The sequence below is a fragment of the Lepisma saccharinum genome, chromosome 23, assembly GCF_977018435.1.
Source record: "Lepisma saccharinum chromosome 23, izLepSacc3.1, whole genome shotgun sequence".
In the NCBI taxonomy this organism is placed as follows: domain Eukaryota; kingdom Metazoa; phylum Arthropoda; class Insecta; order Zygentoma; family Lepismatidae; genus Lepisma; species Lepisma saccharinum.
Genome location: NC_139251.1, coordinates 4,325,771 through 4,353,111, shown reverse-complemented (window position 1 = coordinate 4,353,111; position 27,341 = coordinate 4,325,771). Strand labels below are relative to the sequence as shown.

At 41.2% G+C, this 27,341-nt stretch overlaps 1 protein-coding gene across 1 annotated transcript; it reads right to left on the bottom strand.

Moving 5' to 3' along the window:
* Positions 1-26,713, bottom strand: LOC145977843 (uncharacterized). The gene is made up of 4 exons (XM_083110167.1): positions 26,625-26,713; positions 23,214-24,552; positions 8,748-9,045; positions 1-20 (listed from the first exon to the last, which is right to left on the bottom strand). The coding sequence occupies exons 2-4, from the start codon at positions 24,483-24,485 to the stop codon at positions 1-3; spliced, it is 1,590 nt and encodes a 529-aa protein (XP_082966293.1). The 5' UTR covers positions 24,486-24,552; positions 26,625-26,713.
* Between the last annotated feature and the right edge of the window lie 628 nt (positions 26,714-27,341).

The following is a 27,341-nucleotide window of genomic DNA, read 5'->3' as shown; positions in this document are numbered from 1 at the left end:
TCAAGTGTTCCCTTCAGCAACTGAAACAGAAGGGAGAAAATGTTTAACGGAAATAATCTTAGATAATAACACATTTTCTTAAAAAGGGAATAGACACAGACAGGCTAGCTAATTAACCAGAACAGCGGACACAGCAGACACTGCACCCGATTGGTCCGCCATCTTCACCGGGACAACCCATCTAGGAACGTATATATGCCGGGTTGAAACTCAGGATTTCACATCTACCCTCACGATGAGAGCGACGTTAGCTACAGATATTTTGAAATTATTCCACAACTTATCTGGTCGATAGCCCAAGAGAATCTTTTCATAATTCGTCTCCATGACAGCTTCAAGTCTTACTTCGACACTTACCATATTCAATATTCACTTTCTAAACATGACATTTTGGACGAAATTAGAACAATTAATATTAATATTATTTCGCTTAATAATAACGCTGCAGAAATTAAGAAAGATAATAACCTCAGAAGACTTCTAAAAATGGAAGATAATATGGAGTGCAACTCATAAATTTTGGAACGCCACAAGAGCAAATATCTTCATTATGCCTTTAGCAACACTCAGACAGATGAATACTGCATAGCAACGCAATCAACAAACTCCGGTTATATAAGCAGCGACATTTCTCAGACACAAGGTTACATACTGGGTATTTACCCGGGTACTGTCTACCCCAGCTGTCCAGCCAACTGTGTATTATTCGTTGGATGAAACCTTCGTGTATGAAGATTCGTACTGGAACTTGGAATTGGCAGAGGCATTTACATAAACCTGACCAGGAACTCTCGTTTGTTCATAGCCAGCTTCGTCAGAAGTTAAGGCAACTCAGGGCATTCACTCGGGTTGCTACTTCTCACCGATAACATGCCATTTAGTTTATTGATAGAAATCAGCAGCATTGATAAGTTAATCAAGCTATACGTTAATGAAGTGTGTTTCCTGGAATATTCGGTGCAATATGAGCTGGTCACGTGAAGATACCAAACAAATCTCAAGGGCTGTGAATCAATACAAAATAATTATCGATAATAATTTGACGATCCAACATAAATCTGCTCGGTAAGAGACCAGATATATTTTGTCGTGAAACTTCTGCCAACGGAAAAGGTGTTACCTTCAGCCTTGAAACATTATTCCTCTAGAAAAGGCAACCATACCTGTGGTGTGGAAAGGAGCCGGACACGGGTACATAACAGGGAACGAATTTTTGGCTAGAGAACCGAATGATGCAGTGAGTTTAAAGGACAGATCAGATCAAGTGAAATTAAAACCGAACATATCCAAAACGACCAATCAGATCTGCCAGGGATGAAATCTATATGTGCTTTAGAAGCTCTAGCAAGGCAGTAAATGCCACAAAACTTGATATTTTTCAACGTGAGCACATTAATCTAGATCTGGTTTAATACTCTAAATGTGAAGTGAAAAATCGCAGAACACCTGACTTGGAGGTACAAAGTGCAGAATAATTAATTTGCATTCATTCCTACACAAATTGAAGGCAGCAATTTAGATTAGTGATCTGAAAAATACAAAGACTATAGAAGACGGTGATCATTTAGGAAGTCTTACATTAATTCATTGAAAAATGTCAATAACTGACTAACTCTCTAACCCTCTTAAACACGAAGGATCAAGCTGCAGCAACACAGGACTTCCATCTGTCTCTATCTGAGTAAGATCTATATACTCTTTTCCATCCCTACCGATTTCCCTTAGGTCCACCTCAACGTTATCCCTCCATCTTTGTCTTAGCCTTCCTACAGATCTCTTACCATCAGGTTTCCAACATGACCTGCCCATCTAAGTATTCTTGATTTATTCATTCTAATATTACACACACACACGGATACAAATCTTGTAGTTATAAATTATGTAACCTTCTCCACTCACCTGTCTCCTTATCCCTTTTAGGTTCAAATATTTAACCTAATGATCTTATTTACAAATACTATTAATTTATGTTCCTGTTTCAATGTAAAGGACCAAGTTTCGCATCCAAATAATATTACAGGCAATATTACTATTTTGTATATTTTAAATTTTAGTTTGTTTGATATTAAACCAGATGACTCAAGTTTATGAAGAGAAAAGTAACATGCATTTCCTGAATTAAGCCAGCTTTTTATTTCCCCTTTAATATCATTTTCATTTGTTAATATTACTCCTAAGTACTTGAATTTGGAAACTGGTTCAAACGTGTTGTTATCGATAATTACATTCTTATTATTACCTAACACTTGGTTTCGGCCTGTAAGCATATATTTAGTTTTCTCTTCGTAAGTTCCAAACCTATCTCTTTAGCTGCTTTGAAATATATTTCAGCATTACTCTTAATTGTTTTTTATATCATCCCCTAATAAGTCTACATCATCTGCATATGCTAACAACTGAGTCACACCTTTTTAATTTTAGTCCTTCGTTAGTTTATTTTACCATCCTAACAGCATATTCTAATGCAAAATTAAAAAAAACAATAGAGATAATGCATCTACTCGTACTTGATATAACCCATCACGAATTGTAAATTTGTTTTAGGCACATTAATACCCACACGAATTTTACTTTCTGTTTGACTAGTTCATACTTTTATGATATTTATCTCTTTTGACTGAAAAATATGCTTCTTTGAAATCAATGAATAGCTGATGGACACTAATTATATTCCCCTATTTTTCTCAAGTGTCTGTCTGATGAGTAAAAAATTGATCTGTTACTTTTAAATCCACACTGAAAATCACCTATAATTTCAATAGCATATGGGGTTAGTCTTGTTAAAATAATGTTAGATAATATTTTATATGTTGTTGAGGGTAGAGAAATTCCACGTCATTATTGCAGTTCACTTTATCACATTTTTTTTAAACACGGGAACAATTATGGATCCTCTTTACCGTTGAGGGATTTCTTCTTTATTCCATATTAAACAAATTAATTTATGAATCTGACATATTATCGAATTTCTACCATATTTAATTAATTCAGCTGGTATTAAATCATTGCCAGGTGCTTTGTTATTCTTTAACCTTTTAATAGAATCCTTAACGTCAGTCAATTAAGGTTCTGGAACTTGTGTGTACTTCATTTCCTTCTGATTTATCTCCTACATGGACATTTAAAAGGTCATTGAAGTAGTTATTCCATCTATTTAAAATATCGCTTGGATCGGCCATAAATCACCGTTATTAGCTTTTATCAAGTTTACTTTAGGCTGTCACACCTTACTAAATTCAGTTACACCTATACATAAATCTCTGATATTTTTTATTTTGCTTTGGTTTGAATTTCAATGTCAATTTCAATTGACAAATGAGGGGTCTAGTGAGAGAGGGAGCTATGCCACTTTGACAATAATTTGTATAACAAAGGGTAATTTTTTTTCTGAAGATATTGTTAGGTAAATTATTCAATAGTAAAAATATGAATTTCAATATAAATACCATTTATTATGAACATGTATGGTATATTGTTGTAGGATACTTATGTGGAAAAAACAATCTAGCACATCCAATACTTTGAACAAGGCTTAAATTATTTTGCCTGAGTGTAAATCATGTTCACAGGGTTACATATGATCTACATAAAGACACCTTCATATGTCTTCTGGAGGATTTTCACTGTCCATTGTTTCTGTAGATTTTAGTTTTTGGTAAACACCATGAAAAACTGGAGGAATATAGGGCACTATTGCCATGATATCTTTTAACTTGAGGGCTGATATTAAATCTAGCACCGGTTACTGCAACACAACCTCTGCCACTCCTACTGCAGACACCATCAGTAAGTGGCATAGCTCCTTCTCTCACTCAAAATGCTGATGAGGACGTATTCAAGAATTCAGAAAATCTGCTGCAGAACAAGCGGGAGCTACGCAACATGGTTTTAGTTCACATGATAGATGGCAGATGGTAGGAGAAGACTGAAAATGGCAAAAAATAAAATTTTCAAGATTTGTGGCATAGCTCCCTCTCTCACTAGACCCCTCAAATATCAATGGTGAGATAAATACGTAAAATCTCAGCAGCCAGATATTACCAATAATCTGGAAATGATGTGCATCTCTCAAGAATACACGCTAAGACTAGTACTCTTTCTAATGGTTGGTAGAACGAAATCATGGTATATAGATAAAGAGAAAAGATGCCTAACTTTGATGATTTCTACTAGAATTTCAAGAACCACCGCACGTATAGAGAAGAAAAGCTACGAGAATTACAGGTGCTACGAAACTGTAGATACCAGCGTAGTAGTAGTAGCAACAGGGCAGAATACTGTTTTGAAGTATATCCATCTTACTATAATCAAGTGGATAACGCTGACCAAATGGAGGTTGCTAATCTGATAACACGAAAACTGCCACAAAAATTGCTCCAATTTTACCCAGTTAACAATGGACGATAATATTTGTTCCTCAGCAGATATGAGGTATCTGAACTAGCAGAATGGGGAACAAACAGATTTGAAGAGTGGAATTTTGATCAACGCCGAGTCAGGCAAGCCACATTTTTAACTTCTAATACTGACAGACGCAGCACAAATAACCGCAGTCCTCAGCAAAACAATAGACGGTCAAGAAAAAATCAGAATCAGGGAAATAGACGCTACAATGAAAACCAGATCTTTCGGTGGCGTATTCAGAATACACGTTTTATATAAGATACCAGCTGCCAGAAGAAGGAAGTGTCTCCCATTTGCAGTCAACTGAATCTCTGTGCTCCTCCGTGGAAAGCCCATCGCAGGAAACAAACTAATTTAAACACGAAGAAGTTGTAGAGACCTCTTTCGGCTCTAAAACTAACAAATATCAGTCTGCGGGAGAACAGAAAGTCTCTATCCTCTCAGTAGAAGAACATTGCGGAATTCTTATTTTAAACTTTAGCACATCTCAAGTGGATGTTACTCCTAGACTTCTTTAATGAGAATACCATCAAAAGACCAGAGACACTTGTAGAGTTCTTAGGAGTAAAATAATTTATATTCTACTTTTTTATTTGTTCTTTTTGTAAGTCTATTATTTGCACAGTAAGGCTAATCGGTACTTGACCTACAGTCTAATGTTGGATCCAAACCACTCGTGCCTCCACCTGGCGTCGTACCCGGGACCCCTTTATTACAAGGCAACGACGCAACCACTGCGTAATTTGTACTCTTTACACAGGCAGTGCATTTACGATAATGAATTTTAAGGTCTGGAATCGACTAACAAAGAAACTACCAGAACTGAAATTGCAGAATTTTCCAGGAGTCAAATTGAGAGATTTTTCTGGCAAGAAGGAACGCGAAAACTACTGCAGGGTGCAGACAAATACATTTTGACATCAATTATAAATTCCAAGACATGGTGTATGTAGTAAGGAACCTGGAAACAGGACTCATCTTTGGTTACCCATTTTTTTTAAAAAAGCAAAGCTAAGTTGGACAAGTGCATACAAACTTTATCTAACCGTACAAGGTCACGAAGTAGTAGAATCGCACTTGACATTTCGTTCAGTTTGATCAGTGGATCACACCAAGGATATGGTTGCCACAATTAATTATGTCCTGGGTAAGGAATAGTCGAATGCAGATCAGTGGACGCCACGGATAAAGATACTAACCTATATTTGAGAGTAGTTTAAAATTTCATTAACGATTGGAGTGGGAAAAAATATGTCAGAAATAAAAGAATTCAAAACCCACGTTCTTCATAAAGCCTGAATTCGTTCAATGCGGAAGACAACGCAAGATGTAAACTTCCGGATGATTTTAGAGTCCTTACTTAGCATCTTGTTTGAAGCATAAAGGGATGGAATGGATTATTAATCGATGCTGCAATTCTAAGTACTTAAACCCTGTGGAGTGGCTGAAAGATCTAAACGTCAAGCAAATGCATGTAGGACATTATATAATGACGTCATGCGACCAGATGAAGTCTTTCTCAGAATAAATGAAAAGTCTGTGGTACAAGTGTTAATACAGGAGTATTGGACACCATTCCTACTACAAACCAGCCTCATGGATTCCTGTTCATAACGACACAAGGACATTATGATTCAAGAAGGCTAATTTGAGCACAATATAAGATACAATATATATATATATTACAAATAAATATAAAATATTACTTGAACATATTGAAAAGTGATAGCTCAAAATATATCCTTCCCTGCTTAACGCATTTGAAGAACAAATACACTCCATTAAGATTCAAAGAAGAAACGAACATTAACAAGTCACCCCACCAAGAGATTGGCAAAGAGAAAGTTGACAACTTAAAAAAACTGAATTGGTCTCCTTGCCGACAAGAAGATATTATTACTTAGGTGGAAACCTATGTCCAAGATGTTACCTAGATTCATTGCCTAAAATGCAGTTGTATGTGTTTTTGTTAATGTACTGTTAGAATATTATTGTGTTATTGTTAAAATATTGCATTTGCTTTGAAGGTTAAACGCTTACAAATACATAAAGATGATAAATCATGTACAAAGAAAGCGAAAATAGAAGTTTCTTCATTATCTATGTACAAAACTAACATTTAATTTTTTTAGAGGCCTCATGGCAGGTACCGTTTTGGGAGGTACACTTTCCTGTCATTGGCAATTTAAGACTCTCCTGTATTAACGCCACTTTTCTATATTCAATATTTATGATGATCCTATACAACTGCCACATTCTCAACTTGACAGTTTGGATGATATTAGATCAGCAAATATTAATAGTATTTCACTTAAGAATAACACTGCAGAAATTAAGAATGATTATAATCTCAGAAAATTTATAAAAATTAAAAAATAATTTTGTAGCATAACTTATAAATTCACTTGTTATTACTCCTCCGTTGAAGACATCACTGTTTGAGGATTATTACGAAAATTTGAAAGGGTGAAATGTATTTACGTCTAAGCTAACTCGGACTTTCGTCTGGTCATCAACAGCTTTGTCAGCAGTTAAGGCAACCCAGGTTATTAAATGAAGTACCTAATTCTCACCGCTAAGAGGCCATATAATTTATTCACAGAAATCAGCAGCATCCATAATTTAATCAAACTATACGTTGATGATGTCTGTTTCCCGGACCTTCAAGATACGAAATAAATCCTAAGGGCGGTGACTCGATACAGCATTATTGTGTATAATAATTTGAGAATTGTCCATAAAACTGTTGTATGAGATAACGGATATATTAAGAACTGTAACTTCTGGCAACGGTCAAGGTGTTACATTCAACCTTAGAAAATTAGTACGATAAAGGTAGCGATACCAGCGATACCTGTAGTGTCCAAAGGAGCCGGACACGGGTACTTACAAGTGGATAATATTGTGTGACAAGAAATCTTAATATCCAAAAGCGAATATTTTTTTATATAAATGTTTAATTAATTTATTTCTTTATTGAAGAAGGGTTATTATTCAGGAATCTACGATGACATTCATTCAGCATGTGCTGATTTTCCGATGTATTTCCCCGCTCTGCATCTTAAATCTTATTTTGATTTGATATTTGTTATTTTCTTCGCTTTTCTTGCACTCTTGCCTAATCACGAAAAGATGAGGATAAATTATTCAATCTGAGGAAGGAACACTCTCAACGCACACCAATGACGAGGCCGGGTATCGAAACCGGGTCTCTCTTTGAATGTCGACGTAGCGGTTACCTTGTTCTAGGGGAAGTGTATAATTGGACCACAACCCTCTACCTTTCTGGCTTTGAAATAAATATGAGCTTTTCACCAAGTGAAAGAATTGAGGCAGTTTCTTTGTAATTGAGGACTAAAAGTGGCAAACGTTGTAAGTGCCAAAAGCGAAAGTGTTGGGAAATCTCATCGTTCCGCACATAAGCCCGTAAGAACGTTCACACTAGTGACCTCTTTACACGCCTCTTGAACTACTTAGAGGGCAAGCAGCCAGTTATCAAGTTTACCACATTATAAAGCACAGCACATTTCACAGTTTAATTTCAATTATTACAGCGTTTACAAAATTTTAGTATTCAATGAGTAAAGCTTAATTAGTAGATTTTCCCAGATATTTTCCTCTGCCGTTTGAATATATATTTGGACTCTGCATTGGGTTACTAATTACAGTGTAAGAATTTTTAGTTACCGTTTCATCTTACTAGGCAAATCAGAAAATTCCATGGAAGTGGTGAAAATGCATTGTGATGAGCGACACTGTAGGGTGCTGTTTCAAGCAATTACGTCAGGTGTACTGGCAAGGTCTATCGACTCCGAAGCTGAGGTTTAACCCAAAAGAATGTGCCACTTTATGTGAAGAGGAGTGTACAAAGTTTTATAAAAACCAAATCATAAGCATGTACAATATTTATATAAATAGCACTTCTCTATTTAAATAGGTGGCAAGGTACTTGAGAAAGGAACAGAAACAAAAAAATATGTCAAAAATTCCAAAATGTTGAATTAAGTTTTTTACTTGTAGATATTCACTACCGTGTTATTATAATGTGGTATAACTACAACATAACTTTCATATGTTAGTTAACGTAAAGTTCACATGTTTAAAACAACTTTCATTCCAATTCTATCCCAATAATTTCAAAATTGAATAACCTTTATAGACAGAATTGTGTTTGCTTTGTTCGATATTGTGTAACTCAAAGAACAACTTTTTTTCGTTTATGTTATCGGTTGCAGAATCTGCATAACTATCTGCAATGATAAACGGTAACACAGTTGCGATTCAACTATATTATGCAAATATAACTACGTTTGCCAAAGAAACATTTATGTTATGACTCTCACCTGTTTTGTACCCAACCTGAATGTCTGTACAGTTGCACAATCGAAGCTTGTATTCCACTATGCACTGACTTATACAAGCTGAAAAACTGTAGTGTCTGAAAGCCCACAATCCCTCCGTCTCCTCGGGGAGCTTACACTTTCTGGACACCAGAGGGAGCTTTCTGATACCCTCATCTACGTCTCCTTGCAAAACTAATAACTTAGTGTACGATTTAAAACCTTGAGCAGAATGAACCTTTACATAGCTGGACCCAATGGCATAACGAATTGGAACTTCATACTTCGAAAGGAAGTGGATCTGTCGAAAAATATAAACCACAGTTACTAAATTTTTACATGAGAACAACGATTTATCTATGTATTTTGCATATGATATCCCATTAAATTTCTTTATTTGATCTAGAAAATATTGAATGATGAATTGGGCGATTTGACAAACACAATGATGCACCCATGCATAACAGAATTATAATGTCATATCTCTGACTTCGTAACAATTTACATAGACATCTACATCACAGAGAATGACTATGGTAATTTATGATCACATGTAACGTTCTAAATAGGAGTTAGTGTATATTTCATCTTTCAAATGCAACATGGTCAAATTTTATTTCTTTAACCAAATGTTTAAAAATTAATTGAGAGATAATCGCTCTTTAATCCTTCAATCCTTCTTCCGTTGAAAACTGCCGATTGAACTGAGAAATCACAATGGACTAGTGATTTCATAACAATTTGTGTGAACACAACTACACTACCTTGATATTAATTTATATTTTTTCTAATATTTATACTTTTTCTAAGAAAATGACATAAGTAATTTTTTTACAAAATGATTTGGAAAGAAATGCACATCAGAAATCTTTATTTCTGTACAATAAATTGTTCCCTGGCAAAACACTACATGGTGTACCTTACTTTCAAGAAGTAACTTGTGAAACATGGCAGTTCCATTGTCTATTGCAAGTGGAAAAGTACAAAATTTTACTTGTTTCTTTATTGTCAGTGATTCCGAAATCTTCTACAATCTCAGAAAAATGCATGTTTTATATGAATACAATTGTCCGAGTGGACGAAAGTGGACCAATATCTAAAGAAATTCTCAAACTGAAGGCAGGAGTCAGGGAACAATCGAAGTCGTAGATCAACTAAATGTTAACTAAATCTGTAGAACACCATATGGAACATCGAATTCTTGAATGTAAACAAAACGTATTGGAGTGTAATTGAACATGTCACAGTTCTATATACAATAGTGTAAATTCTATTTTGGATATATTAAATTGTTTAGCAGATGCGCATCAAGAAAGCTAGTAGTGCAGTGGCACGGGTTCTGCGCCCGAAAATGAGGTATAGTGAGGTACACAGTGTTGCCAACCTCTTACTCGAAAAAATAACCAAGGTTTTTCTTTTTCGGTCTAACCTAACCTCAAACAAGGAGCTGGCAACCTTGCTTGAGGCTTTTCTCGCAGTGTTGCCAGCTGGGGCTCGGTGGGGCTCAGTGCCAACCTCTTACTCGAAAAGTTACCAAGGTTTTTATTTCTTGGGCTAATCTAACCTAACGCGAGGAGCTGGCAATCTTGCTTGAGGCTTTTCTCGCAGTGTTGCCAGCTGGGGCTCGGTGGGGCTCGCAGTGTTGCCAACCTCTTACTCGAAAAAAATGACCAAGGTTTTTATCTTGGTCTAACCTAACCTCAAGCAAGGAGCTGGCAATACTGCTTGAGGCTTGTCTTGCAGTGTTGCCAATATTTTACTCGAAAAGTTACCAAGGTTTTTATTTTGGTCTAACCTAACCTAAGGCAAGGAGCTGGCAATCTTGCTTGAGGCTTGAGGCTTGCTTTAATTAATTGCATAAATCAAGGTTGCCAACCTACTGGTATTTCTACCATGGTTTTTTTTACAAAAAAAAGAGAGAGGGGGAAGAGTTAAACAACCGACAATGCTGCCAACACCTACCTATAGTTTTTCTTACTTGATAAGGGTTTAGCCAATTTATACACTGGCGTAACATACACACACTGTGCAATAGAGCCGGCAACAAATATATACTGCCGTAAAAGAGAGATGGCAACACAGTATGTGTGTGCGTGTGTGCGTGTATAATATGTAGCATTATTAACTAGAGTGTGTTGGCAACCTACCTGCAATTAAAAAAAAAACTAGAGACGTCAATGTTGCCGTAAGATAAAGAGGGAGACTAAGCTGGCAACAGTGGTGAGCGAATATGCCTTATTTCCAAGTTCTGGGCGTCAATGTATATCGGGATTTTTGTAAAAACCTTATCGCGGGAACGATGTGCTGCACATGCATATGCGCGCACCTGTATTGTGACGCAAACAAACAAATAAATAATTGTTGTTTTTTAGGATTCCTGGCCCCTAACCCCGCCAGGGTGCGTGGTGCCCAACCCAAAAAGGTTCTAACGGCTGCGACTCTAGATAGTCGCACCTCTGTAGGGTTTCACGTGTTTTTTTTTTTCCCCCCAAACTTCCATGAAACCCTACAGAGGACCTCCGTAATGCATGCAACGTGTACTAACGACTCTAGTGTTATTTTGATGTTGTAATATTTTTGGATATAGAGTTTTATTGTGAGATATAGATAAAAATAATTATGTTTATTATAATATTTTTTTGATGAAGATGGATAATGTATGTGTGTGTGTTACAAATAAAGTTGCATGCTTTTTTTCTAGTGTGTGTGTATGTGTTTTTGATGTTTCGACAGCATCTGAAACGATAAAAAAGAATTTTATTGTTAATTTTCTCGTGTAAAAAAAAACAACAACAAATTTTTTTTGTGCAAATTTTCTGATTGTCTCTCGTGCTATAGTGCAAAAAAGATATTGTAACTGATAACTAATGAAATAGACATTTGTAACTGATCTGAACTAGTGAAATTTTCGTATTGTGCCATTGAAACTGATTGTGCTAGTACAAAAATTTCTTATTGTGCAAGAAAAAAATGTAAAAAACTTGTTAAAACTGCTCTGTGACCCTCTCGTTCTTCACGTCGTGGACGAAGGACTTCTCTGCAATCAGGATAACGCTGCATACGGTGTCCTCGGGCAGCGCGTCGTGGAACTCGCAGACGACCTTGATGTTGGTTCGATCGTTGACCACCACCTGCTTCCTCTTCGTGGTATTGATGACGAACATGGGTCTGCGGGTTTTGAATTCGCTGGGCGTGTAGTACATGTCCATGCTTCCCTCGGTCACGCGTTTGAAAGCCGTGTAAGCTTCGTAAAGTTTGAGGTAATCGTCTTTGGTCATGTCGAGGTTGTAATTCTCGCGCGGGAACACTTCGTTTCTGCCATTCTTCAGATAAACATTCTTGATCTTGCAGTCGTCGAACATGCTGGAATTTTTTTCCTGGTTGTTATCGCGCCCGGTCTGAAAGAGCACGACGACGAAATCTGGCATGTCGAACTGTATGTTGTTGAACTGCGTCGTCACGTCGAATTCCATGTGACTTCCCGACGCCATCTTCTGCACGCACTGGTAACCGTGAAAGTGAATCGGTACCTGCGGACTCTTCAAGATCTCCGCTTTGTACTTGAGGGCGTAGTTTGTTTCGTATTCTACGATCGGCATTCTCAATTCCATGCTCCGGATGACGCACTTGGCCGCTTCAGGTAATGTGTTGGCTATCGGCGTGCCGTCGGCGTTCAAGTTGGTGTATCGCATCAGTGCGTCGTTGTCGTTGGCCGCTCTTCGAAACGTGACGCGCAATCCTCCCTTCCACATGATCTCCTTGTAGTCCGAGAAGAATCCCGGCAGCAGACGCATGGGAAAAAGCACCGTGTGACTTTTAGTCGATATTTTGGTCCCCGCTTCGAATCCTCCCGCCTGGTAGTATGCTGCGTCTGTTTTGGATAATTTCAATGTTCCCACTGCCGTCGACGTGATGCCTGGATAATCTATTCTGTCTATGACGGTGTTGTGTTTCCTCACCTCCACCTGCGAGAACAGGTGAGGCACGAAGTTGTCCACGAGTATCAAATTTGCATTGGGCGGAAACGCATCTCCGCTTTCCTTCTTCACCACGTCGAATTGAAGGTAGAGGTCCGCTCTGTGAGGATGAACGAACCCATCGCCTACGTCCACGTCGTATTCGATCTCCCTGTTTGCTTCGTTGAGATTGGCGAACGTGCGACGGTTGGGAGGGAAAGATTGCAATTCGTAACTTTCGATTTGCTCCATTTTCACTATGTGTGTTATTTATTATACGTTGATCTCCACGATGGCCGTCGTAGTGGCACCTGCGAAATCCACCACGTCTCCTTTCTCGTTTGTCACCACCAACTCTATGTCGTCTATGCGGTTGCGGCATACTGGAAAATAGATCGGCGAAGAGGGTGTGTAGATGATCGGTTCCATGAATTCGGAACTGGGTTTGAACGTAGCTATGATTCCTGTCTGCTTGTGACTTCCCAGCAGCCCCCCGTCCGAGGATTTCGTGATCATGCCTTCCGCCACGTTGCAGTGAACGTTCAGAGTTTCGATGGCTAGAAATTTAGGAATATTGACTGCCGTGTGCTTGATGCCAGCTTCGAGTTTGGTGTTGTTCTCGAAACCTAGAAGTTCTCCTATGGTGCCCAGGTCCACGGTCTCCGTTGCCGATACGATTTCCACTCTGTGCGTGACCGAATTTTGAGAAAGGTACGTGCCTTTGGGTAACTGAGCTTGCAAAGTGGAAAGATTGTATTGACCTGGCGTGACGACAATGTGCTCGCTTCCGACGCTAATTTTGTTGTTGTGCTGCGTGACGTTAGGTATGAGGTACATGCTGTAGAATGCACGCAGAGCCACGGATTTAGGATAGACGATGTCGTCGTGCAGCGTGAGTTTCAAGATTGAAGATTCGCTCGTGAGATGGAACACGCCCATCGTATTTAAGATTCCACAATGCTTTCTGAAAATGTTCCACCGACGGGTTATTTATTTTAGACATGTATGCGAGAACAGAAAGGCATAGGTGGCCGCAGTTAACATCGGTGAAACCCTGGATGCGTTTGTCATTGTAGTAGAGGTTGGCAACACTGAGATACTTCACCAACCTGGCAGGTGGTGTGCCACCGAACGAATCGAAAACAAATGCATTGTTATCGTCAATTTTGAGGTAGCATATCCAATGTGTACCAGGATTTTTGTAACTGTCCAGGTTGACCACGCCATACTCCTTTTTCTTCACAGCAGAGGGTAGAGAATCGGACATGAAAACACCCCTGAAGTTTTTTATTCCCAACAGTTCGATCAGAGATTCAATATCGAAGTTGGACAGGGCTTCTTCTTTTTTTTATATTTCTTCAAAGCATCGAGGTTGCTTTTTTGTTTTTTGGTTATACCTTTCCCCTTCTTCTCCATAGCCAGGTTGTGACGTTTCTGTTCTTCCAACTCGGCTTTGTTCTTCTTCGAGTCGATGACGGTTTTCGCGATGGCGGCACTTCCGCCGGCCAAACTTCCAACAGCCCCCAATGCTGCCAGGATGGCTGGGATGCTGAATATGAAACCTCCGATTTTTTGCTGTTTCCGCGAACGCTGCAAGCGTCTCAATTGAGGTGTGCTGAGAAGTAATTTCATTCCGTGTCCTTTCATCAAGCAAGAACGTTTCTTCTCGCGTTGTTTTTTGGTGAGTAAACCATCGAGGGTACCTAGATTTTTCAGATTGGAGTATGGTATCTGGTACACGACACCTTTGGGCTTCATGTTGATGCTCTATATGTTATCTTCACGGTATGTTATTTATATATATGTTTTGAGATTTTTTTTGTTTTGTGTAATTTTTTTCGGTATGTTATTTATATATAAATGTTCTGAGATTTTTTTGTTCCGTGTAATTTTTTTTTTTCAAGGATATACTCCGCGCAGAGCTGTTACACAAATTCTATTACGTGCTTTGTTTTCTTACCAAGAAGTTCCTTTGTACCCTTGTACACGATTTGAGTTTTGTTCTCGATTAAAATAGCTAGCTTCTCGTCGGATAACATGTTAGCGTATCGATCTGGTAAAAATAGACTGTATTGTGCGTTGAGCAACAAACGCGCCTTGGGACCATACTGGGTAGAAACAATTGAACCGGAAGTTATCGTGTAAGGTTTGTCCACTTCTAATTCCTGAATTTTTACATACTCTACTGACAAATTTAGCATTTGTTTTAATGCTTGAAAGTCACTCATTTTTTCAGTCGTCATATTGAAGAGAAATTTTCAGTGTGTGTGTTATTTATATATCAAGTTTTCGACAGAGGAAAAAAGTTCGTGCTTCGGAAAACACGATAATGTGCGTGATAATATCTTCCGTCTCTTGTTTAGATCTACGCCAATCATCCGTGTATTGTCTTCTTCCCTGCCTCGCCTCGTGCAGTTCGTCCATCCTCTCGTTTAATTTTTCCCCTGCAGCCGAAAGAAGAGTGTCGAGATCACCGCACCTCATGCCACTGATCTCCCGAAGATAATCCTTAACAGCCATTTCACAAGGGATGCGAAATTCCGGCGTTGATCTCGCTATGATTAAAAGTTTATTAACATCTCCGTTTACTGCGTGTTTAAAAATTTTACACAACAGTTCGTGTGGCAAGACGGTTATACCAGACATGATGTGTTTTTTTTTTTTTTTTTTTACTGTATGTTATTTATATACCCCACCCAAGTTTTTGTTTTGTGTTCATGGCGAGGGTAGTGCCCAGTGCTGCAACTCTTTCTCCCAGCGAAGCGTCTCTGCTGACGAATCTTTCGAAAGCTGCGTGCTCTAACTTTCTGTCTGCTTCGTGACGTGCATCCAGTTCGGTGCGAGTGGTGTTGTAAGCGATGTCGTGATCTTTGCATGCGGCGTCCAACGGATTCACACCCCTGTCTCCTCTCTTCAATCTTTTCTCGAGTTTGGTACCTGGTCCGCAGTACTGGTAGCCGGGTAAATGCATCTCGAAAGGTAACTTGTTGATGATGTCGTTCACGAGTCCCTTTCCTTCGGCCATGTTCCAGAATCTCGGAGGCAGCGTGTTGATAATTTTAATGAGGTAACCTATGCCCTTGTCGTCGTTCACGATGAAGTTGGAAAGTTTTGTGCTGATCATGTCCACAATTCCTACCTTCTCGTTGTAGAAATTACGATTGCCTGCAGTCTCCTCTCCTGCAATAACCAACAACCTGTCTATGAGCTTGCGCACGTCGTCCACCCAAACGAATTCTTTGGGCAGGGTGTTGTAGAGTTTGACGCCGCTGCCTGTTTTCACCTGGTTCCATATCGGCTTGATGAGATTTCTGTACTTCTCGCCGCTGCTGGATTTGACCCTGTTCTGCGAGGCGTCGTTGTTTTGGTATAAGGCATCCGTCATGATCAAAATTTCCTTGTAACTCTGGTAATCTTCGTCGGTGTAATCTTTCGGCTGCTTTTTGGCAACGAGTTCCCACAGTCCCACCGTACCCGGATACCTGTTCCAACTATCCTTCTCGCCTAAATTAACTTTAATGTCGTTGCCTTCGAAGGTAACTTTCGATTTTCCAATCTTCCAAACCACACCGCCGCCTTCGTTGCTCTCCATGCTCGGATACAATCCGAAAACTTCATCCTTGTCGAATTTCGCCGTGCTCAGGTAGTCTCGTGCCAAAGGTCCCAACTCGATCTTATCCAAAGACGACGACGTGCTACCTATGGCTCGACGTCGTGGCGGTACGTCTCTTAGTTCGAACGGCGTCGAAGGAATGCTCGAAATGGGCGTGGGTACGGTGTAATTTTTAGCTGCAAGTGGTACGAGTTCGTTGATCAAATTTTTATTTTGTTCCGTGACGCCTTTAATTTCTTTACCTAGATCGCCGATGGCGTCGATCACAGGTTGATCTTGACGTTTCTTCTCTTCGTAGAATCCGCGATTCTCGGATTTCCAACCTTTGAAGCGTTTCGCGAGGTAATCGCGAAGCTTGAGATTTTCGTCTTCGATTTTTCGTTTCGTCATAGCGTTATTTATACTCATCGTTTCTCACAACGTTGCAACGTTTAGAAAGTCGTTGATTTTGTTTCTGTATTTTCCCTCGTTAGGTTTTCTCGTCATGTCGATCGTCGCGAATCCGAAATCGTCACTGTTCCAACAGTGTGAGCAGCAGCGTTCCGAAAATTGATTGTAGTTCATGTCTCCGCCTACGTAGTCATCGTACGCGTGCTTGAGGTTGGTGTGATCTTGACGAAACAAACATATGAAATTAGCGTTGTCGCGTACTAACTGTTTTGGAATTTTGGAAAACGTTTGAGCTAGGAAGAAGCAATCTATTCCTTTGTGACGACCTTGCGTGAAAAAATTGCGAATTTCATTTTGATTTTCCAGGATGACATCGTCGAACACAACGACTGAATTTTCACGACAATCGTGGAGTGGTTTTATTTCCGAAGAGAACGTTGCAATGTCCAGACCATCGTACAGTTTTATCAGTTGCTGGTATTTCGCTTGTTCGAGACTTTTCGAAAATACGTAGAGGTGCCTGTTCTTCCAATCTAACCAATTCGGTGCGAGGAGAAAATTGTCCACGAGCAGTGTTGTTTTCCCACACTCTGAAGGACCTACGATCAGACAGCGGATGCTGTCGGGAAGCAACTCACCGTTCTTTTTTTTCGTTTGACTTTCCGAATCCGGTAGACGCTTCACCACGTTCCACGTACTCACAAGATCACTTCGTTCGCGTCGATCCAACTTTTTTCCGGAAGTCCCAGCCATTTGACAAACAGTTTGTCGCCTTTCCTACGCAATACTTTCTCGATGAGGTACGTGTCGGGATGTTTTGTTTTAGAGAGTTCCTCTTCGTAAAATCTTCCTTTCAAAATCTCGCCGCTACTATCTTTTATTATATACGTGTGTCGGTTTCCGGGTAAAACTCGAACCACCGTAAAAAGTTCCGTGCTCCAATTTTTTGTGAATCCCTTCTCGAAGGTGCGTTTGAATTTGCTGATCCTCACCTGGTCTCCAATTTTGAATTTTGATTTTTTGGTAGTCGTGGGAGTGTACTTTGGACAGTAAACTGTAGAAATTAAACGCTGCTCGTCAGATTTCGTAACGTCAGCTGGCTTCATGCCTATCGTTCTGTGTACCGCATCATTATAGGTGTCGACGAGTTCCGGCAGTATGTCGACCCATTTGTAATTTCCTCGAAGCGTGAATCGTTTCCACATGTGTGTTTTCAAGGTTCGATTAAATCTTTCCACGATGCTGGCTTTGATGTGACTGAAGGTCGAATAATGTCGAATGTCATGTTTTTGAATAAACTTTTGGAATACGGCATTGTAAAATTCCTTCCCCCTGTCCGTTTGCAAAAACCAAGGCCGTCTGTCGCTTTCGCGAAAAATTGTCTTGAATGCTTCCGTGACGCATGTCCCCGTTTTGGTTTTCAAAGGTAGAGCCCATGCGAATTTCGAAAACGTGTCTATGACGGTGAGGAGGTACTTGTTGCCCTTGTTCAATTTATGCACATTTTTCAAATTGCCGCTACTCATCTCCACGAGGTCACTTTGCCAGAGGTCATCGATTCCCTTGGTTACCACCGCCAAACGTTCGTAGTTGCGACGTGCAGGTTTATGCAATTCTTCGACGATGGCTTGCCTAGACATTTTTAGAGATTACGTTTGAAGAGAAGCACCAGCGTGATGGGATTCAAAGAGGGTGGCACTTCGCTCGTGTTTTGAACGATCAGCTTATCGCCGGCACTCACGTCAAAAACGGTAAGATCTTCGTCTTCGTGTATTTCATATATGTTGCGCGTTTCGTTCCAACGTGCCAGAGGAATGTTTCCTGCTTTCTGGACACCACGATTCGATATCAAGGTCATGGTGGGAACGCTAGCTTTTCTGCCGTGAGACCAGTACGAAAATTCATTTATCTGAATCGTGCCATCGAGGAGAAACTTGTAGTACGGATGATAAGGATGTAACATGTACAGTTTGTTACCTTCGACGAACGTGGAGATTCTCTGTTGATTGGGTACGCTGTTGATTTCGATGGCTTGCAGAGAATGCAGTTTAGCGAATTTAGTATCGACGCTAACGAGGTTGCTGTGAAGCTGTCCCAGTGTATTTTGTACGGGCAACAAATGTTCGACGATGGTATCCGTTACTGTAGAAAATGACGGCTTGATTTTCACTTCCACGTTCAACTGCTTGAAGTTTTCGTTGAGTTCTTGTAATTTGGCACCGAAAGAGGCCAGCGTCGATTCCTGCGTGGATTCCAACACTCCAACTTGATCTCTGATGTTGACGACGATACTCTGAAGGTTCTCGACTTGATTCAATTTCGAACTTTTCTCGGTGAGATCGTTCACGATGCTTCGCATCTCGGTAAACTGCGTGTGAAGGTCGGCGACGCTCTGCGAAGTGGGCAGCGTCGACACCAGCGAAGCAAGTTCGTCTCGAATCTGTTCCACGTTCGCCGTTTCCGTTTCTAGTCGTTTCAGCATACGTGATATGCTCCTTTTCAAAGCGTGTAATTCTTTTGAGGTGGGGAGATTGGCCACCCTACTCTCGAGATCGCTCAATGAACTTTTGATGTCGCTCGAATCGGATAGTGCCGTCACCGCCGTTTTCAATTTTTCCAAATCTTCGCTCGAAGGTACGCTCGTCCGTAACGATTCCAAGTCATTCTGTATGTTGTCCAGTACGTGATGAAAATGAGCAAGGTTTGATTCGACGTTCAAATTTTCTAAATATTCGATCTTCTGCTGAACCGTGCTCAACGTGTCTTGTATGCTCGTCAACGCGTTTGCTTCAGCGTGAATATTTTTAATTTCTTCGTTGATCAACTCCAGAGATGCCTGAAGCGTAGCGATGGTGGTTTGAATGTGTTCGAAATCTTGATAAGCCTCCAATTGAATTTTTATGTTCGCGACGCTTTTGCCGATGACTTGCAGTTCGTCTGACGATGGTAGGTTCGTCATGGTATCTTCCAAAGTCTGTAACTTGGATTTAATTTCTTCCAACGTGCTGGCGAATTCTTCTTGTAATTTGGAAACAACAACATGCAAGCGTTCTACATCAATATTCTTCACGACGGTTTGAAGTTCAGAGAAATTTTTTTCGATTGCCGAAGTTCGTTCTTCGATTTCGAGTTTCAATTTTTCCAAATCTTCATTTTTCGATTGAAATTGCTGCAATTTGGCCAAATCATTTTGAAGCTTATCCACGCTCAACTGTATATTTTGAACGTTGTCGTAAGAAGGTACGTCGACATAATTTTTTATGAGCGTTTTCAGTTCGGAATCGATTTTCAGAATGGGGTCGAGACATTGCGTTTGGAGCGTAGCGATCTCGGACTCTAAACTTTTGTTTAAGGTCTCCTGCAAAGCAATCAAATCGCTCCTCAACTTTTTAATTCGGACGTCCAACATGAGAATCTCTTCTGCGTGGTCTACACGCTTGGTGTTGCCGAAAATATCGTTAGGCATTTTGGTTAACGGTTATTTATAATAGGATAGACGATTCGTAATTCTACGAAGAGAGGAATAAGTTTGTCGTAATCTCCTAGGAGTTCGACGTACAGGTAATCTCCTGCAGAAACATCGTACGTAATGTTAGAAAGCATCTTGTCGTGCTTGATTCGAAAAATGTTCTTGCCGGTAGATATTTTGATTTCGCCTACGTTTTCCGGATTCACGGTAATTTGAAGTTTTCCATCGATCGGAATTTTGTAAAAATGTAAATTGTTGTTAAAGACATAAAACATCTTGCCTACATCGTCATCCAATTTCGTCCAAATGCTGTTAAGGTGAACAATCAGTAGACCGTTGAGTTTAGTTAACATGGAAGGTAGAAATTTATGATCTGTCGTCGCGCGATGTACAGTCTCCATGTTGGTTTGTTTTCGGAAACCAAAGAGATTCATATTATGCTGGTTATTTAAAATACGGTCAAAGTTTTTTTTGTAATGACAGTCAGTGTTTTTTTTTGTAATAACTAACAAAATGATTTTTTTTGTTTTTTTTTTGTTTTTGTTTTATGAATCTTCTGTTGAAGATGGGCATATGTTGCAGGTTTTGCTTTCTGCTAAGCGATAGTGTCCCCACGGCAGTGTGTGGATTCCACATTGGAGAACACACCTCTTGTCGTCGTTGGGATCCAGGGCAATCTTCCTCACTTTGTTGGTGGTCAACACATGGTCGACGCTCTGGATGCGCTGTTCTGCTCTTAGAACCGACGACCTGGTCTTGAGGCAATCCACGAAGTCCTCGAATGTGAGATGCTCCCGAACCACCTGTCTGCCGACACCCTTGGCCTTCTTGGTAACGCTACCCTCGGCTTTGATGGTATAGGCCTTGGCGCGAAGACCTGCAAACTCGAGAATCACATCTCCGTCCTTCTCATCTTTGAGTTTGCCAGGCACCTTCTTGTTGCGGGCCAGGATACCGCTCTGGTTCGGTTGGGGATAGCCTGACGTGTCAAAGAGGTTAACCAAAGATGGAACTGTGGCTATATCCCCGTATGCGTCGGCTGTGTGAACGTGGTACACCAAGCTGTCCGTGTCCGTGTAGAGAAGCGAGATGTTGTGGCCGTAGTGTGGACGTAATATGTCGTAGTATGTCTCGAACATGTGGAGCTTGCTCAGATCCAGAACCGTGGCTCCAACGTAGATGGGCTTGGTGAGTTTCACCACACCTTGCCTCATGTGAATCAGAGCCAGCTGCTCGTTATAGATTGTTCGAGACTTGAACAATGGACTCGCGACAAGCTGACGACATCGCTCTTTCCTCGTCACCAATTTTATGTCCACGCGATTCCGTACATTCTCCATGGTCTTGCCAAACACCGCATTATTCATGAGCTTGAAGAAATCCTTATCAAGCTCGGACGTGGCTGCGGTGCGGTGTTCAGTGTTAACTTCAATATATGGACGCAACCACGGAGAATGCTCGAACTTGAGGATACGGTGAACTGCGTGGACTGTGACCCCTTGCTGCATCAACCACCGGAGATTCTGGTAGTGAAGGACGTAATTCTTTTTGGGTTCGAAATCCATGACGAGCTTCTTCTGGTTGCAATCGGGTGGACACTTGAACTCGGGTGCAGGGGGAAGATCGCAGAACGAATCCTGCACGTTCTTGGAGAACTCAAGGTCCACCTCGGCGAAGAACCCATGTTCCGAATCGTCAAAACCTTCAACGTCGAAGTTGGAAGGATCAGCCCACTCGAACCCTCTAAAGGGGAGTGGCTGCATCATGGAGTGCCCGTACAAGTTATTCACATCCGTGTGCATGATGTAGCTCGACGGTTGGGTGGAGTCGTAGCTAGTAGCCATGTGATGGTTGTTGGCGTGCGCGTGCCGTTGCGACACCTGGACCATTCCACCCCGCACGGCGCGTTCCACAAACAGCATCATGTCCACATCCGAAAGAAGCTCCAGCTTGATTTTCGTCACCAGAAACATGGCTGACCACGCCAGTCCGGGGAGACTATAGAAGTAGGCGGGATCCAGGTGGTAGATGTTCATTGCAGTCGCCCGGAACGTCTGGAACACGTCGGCGAGGAGCGTCACATCAAGTCTGAGGTAGGCGTCGTGGTAGTCTCCGAGAGTTCGACAACCCAGCTCGCACCACATGGACTGGGCGTGGTGATATTCTTCGTCGGTGATGTTCGAGCCTCGTAGCTGACTGTAGAACTTCGCCTGGGGAGGTAGCGACGTCTCCGCAAACTTGGTAGAGTCGGTGACGTATTCGTAGGGGTAGACCCCCTTACGCCTGAAGAGACCGGCGTCCAAGTTCGGAAAATTTGCAGAGGTGATGAGTATTTGCTCGTTGCTCAGCTTCCCTGCAAGGGCATCGAGGCTAGCCGGGAGGAACCTCAGGGAGTCGAGGAAGCGAAGTTCGACGGTAGAGTCTGCTCCCGGGATCGACACTAGTTTGCTCACACTGATGTAACGCTCCTCGTTCTGCGCCAGGACGTTGATTCGCTCGTTGTCGTACCCAAGATGCTTGATCAGGTGGTGAAAGTCGTACCCCGAGCCATTGTGAAAAAACACAGGGATGAAGCGTGGGTCCCGGGCCATACGGTTGCAATCGTTGCACCAAGGACCAACGTACCTACCGTTAAAGTGATCGTGGTGACGGACTTTACGGTTTTTGGTAGTGTACTCCTCGACGCAGACAGGGCAAGCGATGGCCTCGTCGTGTCTACGTTGATCGTCGGGGGACAGTGGGAGCATAGACTTGGGGGTCAACAGCACCTTCCCTATCTCGATGGCCTCGTCAACCATCCTCTCGAGGAAGTGTTTGGCTGCGTCGGGACCGCGATACACATAGGGCTCGGGGGCGATGTGTTGATCTCGTCGCACCACAACGTAAGCGAAACTGGATGCATCGTGGAGTTGGTAAGGGGTGGTGGAAGAAACTTCAGGATCGGGGTCGCAAGTGGACAGGGGTTTGAGGAAGGCCTCGAAATCCGCGATGATGATAGCAGGGTGCTCCACCATGGCACCGTGCATGTGGAAACGCTCCACGGTGCCAGGTTTGGGTAAGACTGCCACCCCCGGTTCGTTGGCTTTGCAGTAGAGCTTGTGGTTAGCGAGCTTCTCGGCAGCGATGTTGGGACCTCTGATGCGTTGATAATCCTGCCGTTTTTGATTACGAAATTTAGACAAACACCTGGGACACACCTCGACGTGGGTTTTGTCTTTGCTCAGCTGGCTTGAAACAAGCCGAGAGAGGGAACGGATGAGGGTGTAATGGTGGCGAGTTTCATCCTTGATGAGCAGAAGGTGAATTTCCTGCGCACCGTCGTCGTCTACGTCGCTCACCCGAATAGGGTACACCACATTTTCGTCGGTGGCGCCATAAACGTTGATAGCCAACCGAGGGTTGTGTGTACGGGCCTCAAACTTGCGAATGTCCGAAAGCGCCACCGGGTAGTCGATCCCAGCCATCGCATCTTCCAGCTCTGGCTCGTAGGGTAGGTAGTGGTTAACTCGGTGTGGATGGTTTTTCCGGTCGACAGGGTGTAATGCTGCAAGCACCGACCAGAGAAAGCACTTGGCGTCACTGTTTTGAATGTTCAGGACAGCCTTTTTATCCTCAATCGCTTCTGGTAAGCGGACGTAGCTGGAGGCGGAGAGAGGCACAAACTTGCAAAGTTTGACGCGCAGTTCGTGAGGCTCACCACACAGCGAACCCCCCGAGCCCTTGGCTTGATGTTCCTCCTGCTTTGCCACCAGCTCCTCGGCAAACTTGTTGTAGATGACCTCTAGGTTTTCGACATCCGCCAGATGTAGCGTCTTCGCCTTGGTGTTGTGGCAGAAGCTGTAAATTTCGTCAGACGGCTTCTTGTACCAGCAACAAAGCGATGCGTAGAATTTGGTAGAGTGCGTTGCAAGCGCATCGCCGAGAATGGAAATAATTTGGGCTTGCACGTTCTCCAAAAAGCTACGCACGTCGCATGAGTCCTCCGAAGTAAAAGGAAAGTCTTCTAACAAATGCTGGAAAGCAGACTGGTTCGCTTTCGCCACATGCTTGACACGTTTGGCGAGTGGTGCATTGATGGTGGCTGCTTCTGCCTCTCTCTTGGTGGAGGTCGAAGGCTGTGCCCCAGATGTATTTTTGCTTAGACAAGTAAGCTTATGTTTCTTGGCATACGCAATCGTAATATGTTTATTGCATCCGGAACACAGTTCAGTGGCAGCCAAATGCTTGTCTGGCACGCAGGTGCGACAATGTCTTGCAAAATTTTTGCTTAATATAGTTTTTTTGCACACAGGGCAACTTTTCATAGAGGGCATTTTTTCGGGGTATGTTTATTTATATATGGGAAGCGTTGTCTTCCTCAAATATGTGTTTTAATCAACTCTATAAAAAAATATAAAAAAATATATAAGAAAAATATGATTGTAGATGGAAAAAACACAATAAATATTGTATGTATGTGTAATTTTATTTAGCTTACTTTCGCTAGACACGAATTTTCTTCAGATTTTATTGCCCACTAGTATATTTTTCCACCAATCTAGTAGAGGTGTGAAACTATGAAAATATACTTGTTTCTATATATTTTTTTTGTTTTGGCTGATATAATAGCAAATATATATATAGTTATTTTGAAATTCTAAAACTTTCAGGTATACTTATTTTTATATGCAAACATACATCATAAAAAAATTACACAATCGTATTTTTTTCCATACACATATTTTTTATTTTCAGAAAACAAAATTATTTTCGATCTTTATTTTTTTAAAAAATTTATTTGTGTTTATAGTATTTGTCGGGCAATAGCAGATAGAGCAAGAATCGTTTTCCTACAACCCATAGTTTATAAATTACAAAACATCTTAGAAATTACATCTTGAAATTTTAATCCAAAATAACTCAAAAACAGCAGGCACTAGTCATCATCCCTCCATTAGGTTGTAGAGTACTTCTAATTTTGTATCGAATACTATTAAAATTTTCGAAATAGGGTAAAAACTAAGCCAGCAAATCAAGTTTCTCAAAAAATAAAAAAATTGTCTGTATTTCCGAAACTTGAGGGGGTGGAATTGATTTTATTTGCCAGTCGAATAGTTCTCGTCGAATCCTATCCAACAAACCTAAAATCATCATCCTAGCTCAATTAGGAGCCGAGAAAATCAATGTCTTGGAAAACATCTTAAGATTTTTGTCTTAAGAAAATTTTCTTGACAGACCGGAAGTAACATCTTGACAGACCGGAAGTCGACTTTCTTAAAGATTAAGATATTTGTCTTAAGACATTTTCCAAGACATTGATTTTCTCGGCTCCTATGGGGCCTAGAACCATGTAACTTTGGTCTATGCATATACCAGTACTTGTCCGACCCTGTGGCCGAGTGGTTAGGACATCGTGCTGCGATGCCAAGGGTCCCGGGTTCGAATCCCGTTTGGGTTTGGTTGTTTGTAAATATCCATTCATCAATTTCATCATTCACCCCCATCTTCGCAAATTAGCCAAGAGGCACAAAACGCAAAATAAAATAAACTAAATCAATCAATCAATCAATTAATATACCAGTATTTTTCCTACATGTTCACTCACCTTACAACCCACCCGATCAAAAAAAAATACTCCCTGCACGCATACACACATGTATAAATTTAAAATATAGGTTCGATATTGAAACAAAAATATTATTTTTTTTTCCTCTTCTCCTCTCTCTGGCCAAGATTGCAAATAATTGCAGAAATAATAATACCATGATATTTTTTTAGACTGTAAGTCTAAATAAATAAGATTCGAATAACTATGTACTTCTACTAGCCTTTGCGATGGCGCAGCGGTAGCATTATAATCAAAAAATCTCGGCTTCGATACCCGCACAAGTAGTTCTTAAAACTGTAGGTCCAGTCCCGATTAGCCTTACTGTGCATAAAATAGACTTAAAACATCAAATCAATCAGTACTTCCAACAGCCTCTGCGATAGCACTGCAATAGCCTTGTAATCTCGGCTTCGATACCCGCACAAGTAGTTCTTGAAACTGTAGGTCCAGTCCCGATTAGCCTTACTGTGCATAAAATAGATTTAAAAAACAACAAAATCCAATCCAGAGTATCAACAAATTCAAAAAATAGAGTTTCTCCTGTACACTTGTATAATTTTAAACTCAAAGTTCGATATCCTGCAGAGGTGGTTCGGATCTCGCTGTAGGCTCAGTTTCGATTAGCCTTACTATGCATAAAATAGACTTAAAACAACAAAATCCAATCGAGAGTATCAACAAATTCAAAAAAAATAAAATTTCCCCTGTACACTTGTATAATTGTAAACTCCAAGTTCGATACCCAGTGGAAGTGGTTCGGATCCCACTGTAGACCCAGTTTCGATTAGCCTTACTGCGTAAATTTTAGTTTTATAGCTAGTCAAGCAACTTGTGTGCGTATAACTTATGCTGATATGGTACTCACCTGACAGACCAAACTAATTCGGCTTCTATTACACTTGATATTTACACTTGGTATAGCGTACACTTTTATGCGACTACCCAGTAGCAATACTCGACTGCAACTGATGTGCGAAGAATAGCAAAAAAGCAGGCAAAAGCCTTGGCATGTATCACACCCCCCCCCCCCCCGATTCACCAGACGTTGATTGATTAATACCCGAGTGCTTCTGGCGTGCCCAGCGAGCGAAACCAACACAATATCACCGGAAGGTCTACTCCACCCAGTTGCGACCAGTTTTTTTGTGCGAGTGACCTCGGTGGGAATAATGGCGGCGAAGACAATCAGATATTATCGCCTCACGTTCCCACGCTCATCATGATTTGGATCGCTGCCTTTGGAGCTTTCTGCGTCACTGGCGTGCCCAGCAGCGAAACAAAAAAAACTGGCCGCAACTGGGTGGAGTAGACCTTCCGGTGGGGATAATGGCGAAGGAGATAATTAGATGCCGCCGCCTCACGTTCCCACGCTAACTCCTCTAGTTACTAGCAGTATTTTGCCAAATAACCAAAATATTACGACAACAATTAACCCACCCACTATTGCCGACACCACCACTACCATACAAAAAAAAAACACGTGAAACCCTACAGAGGTGCGACTATCTAGAGTCGCAGCCGTTAGAACCTTTTTGGGTTGGGCACCACGCACCCTGGCGGGGTTAGGGGCCAGGAATCCTAA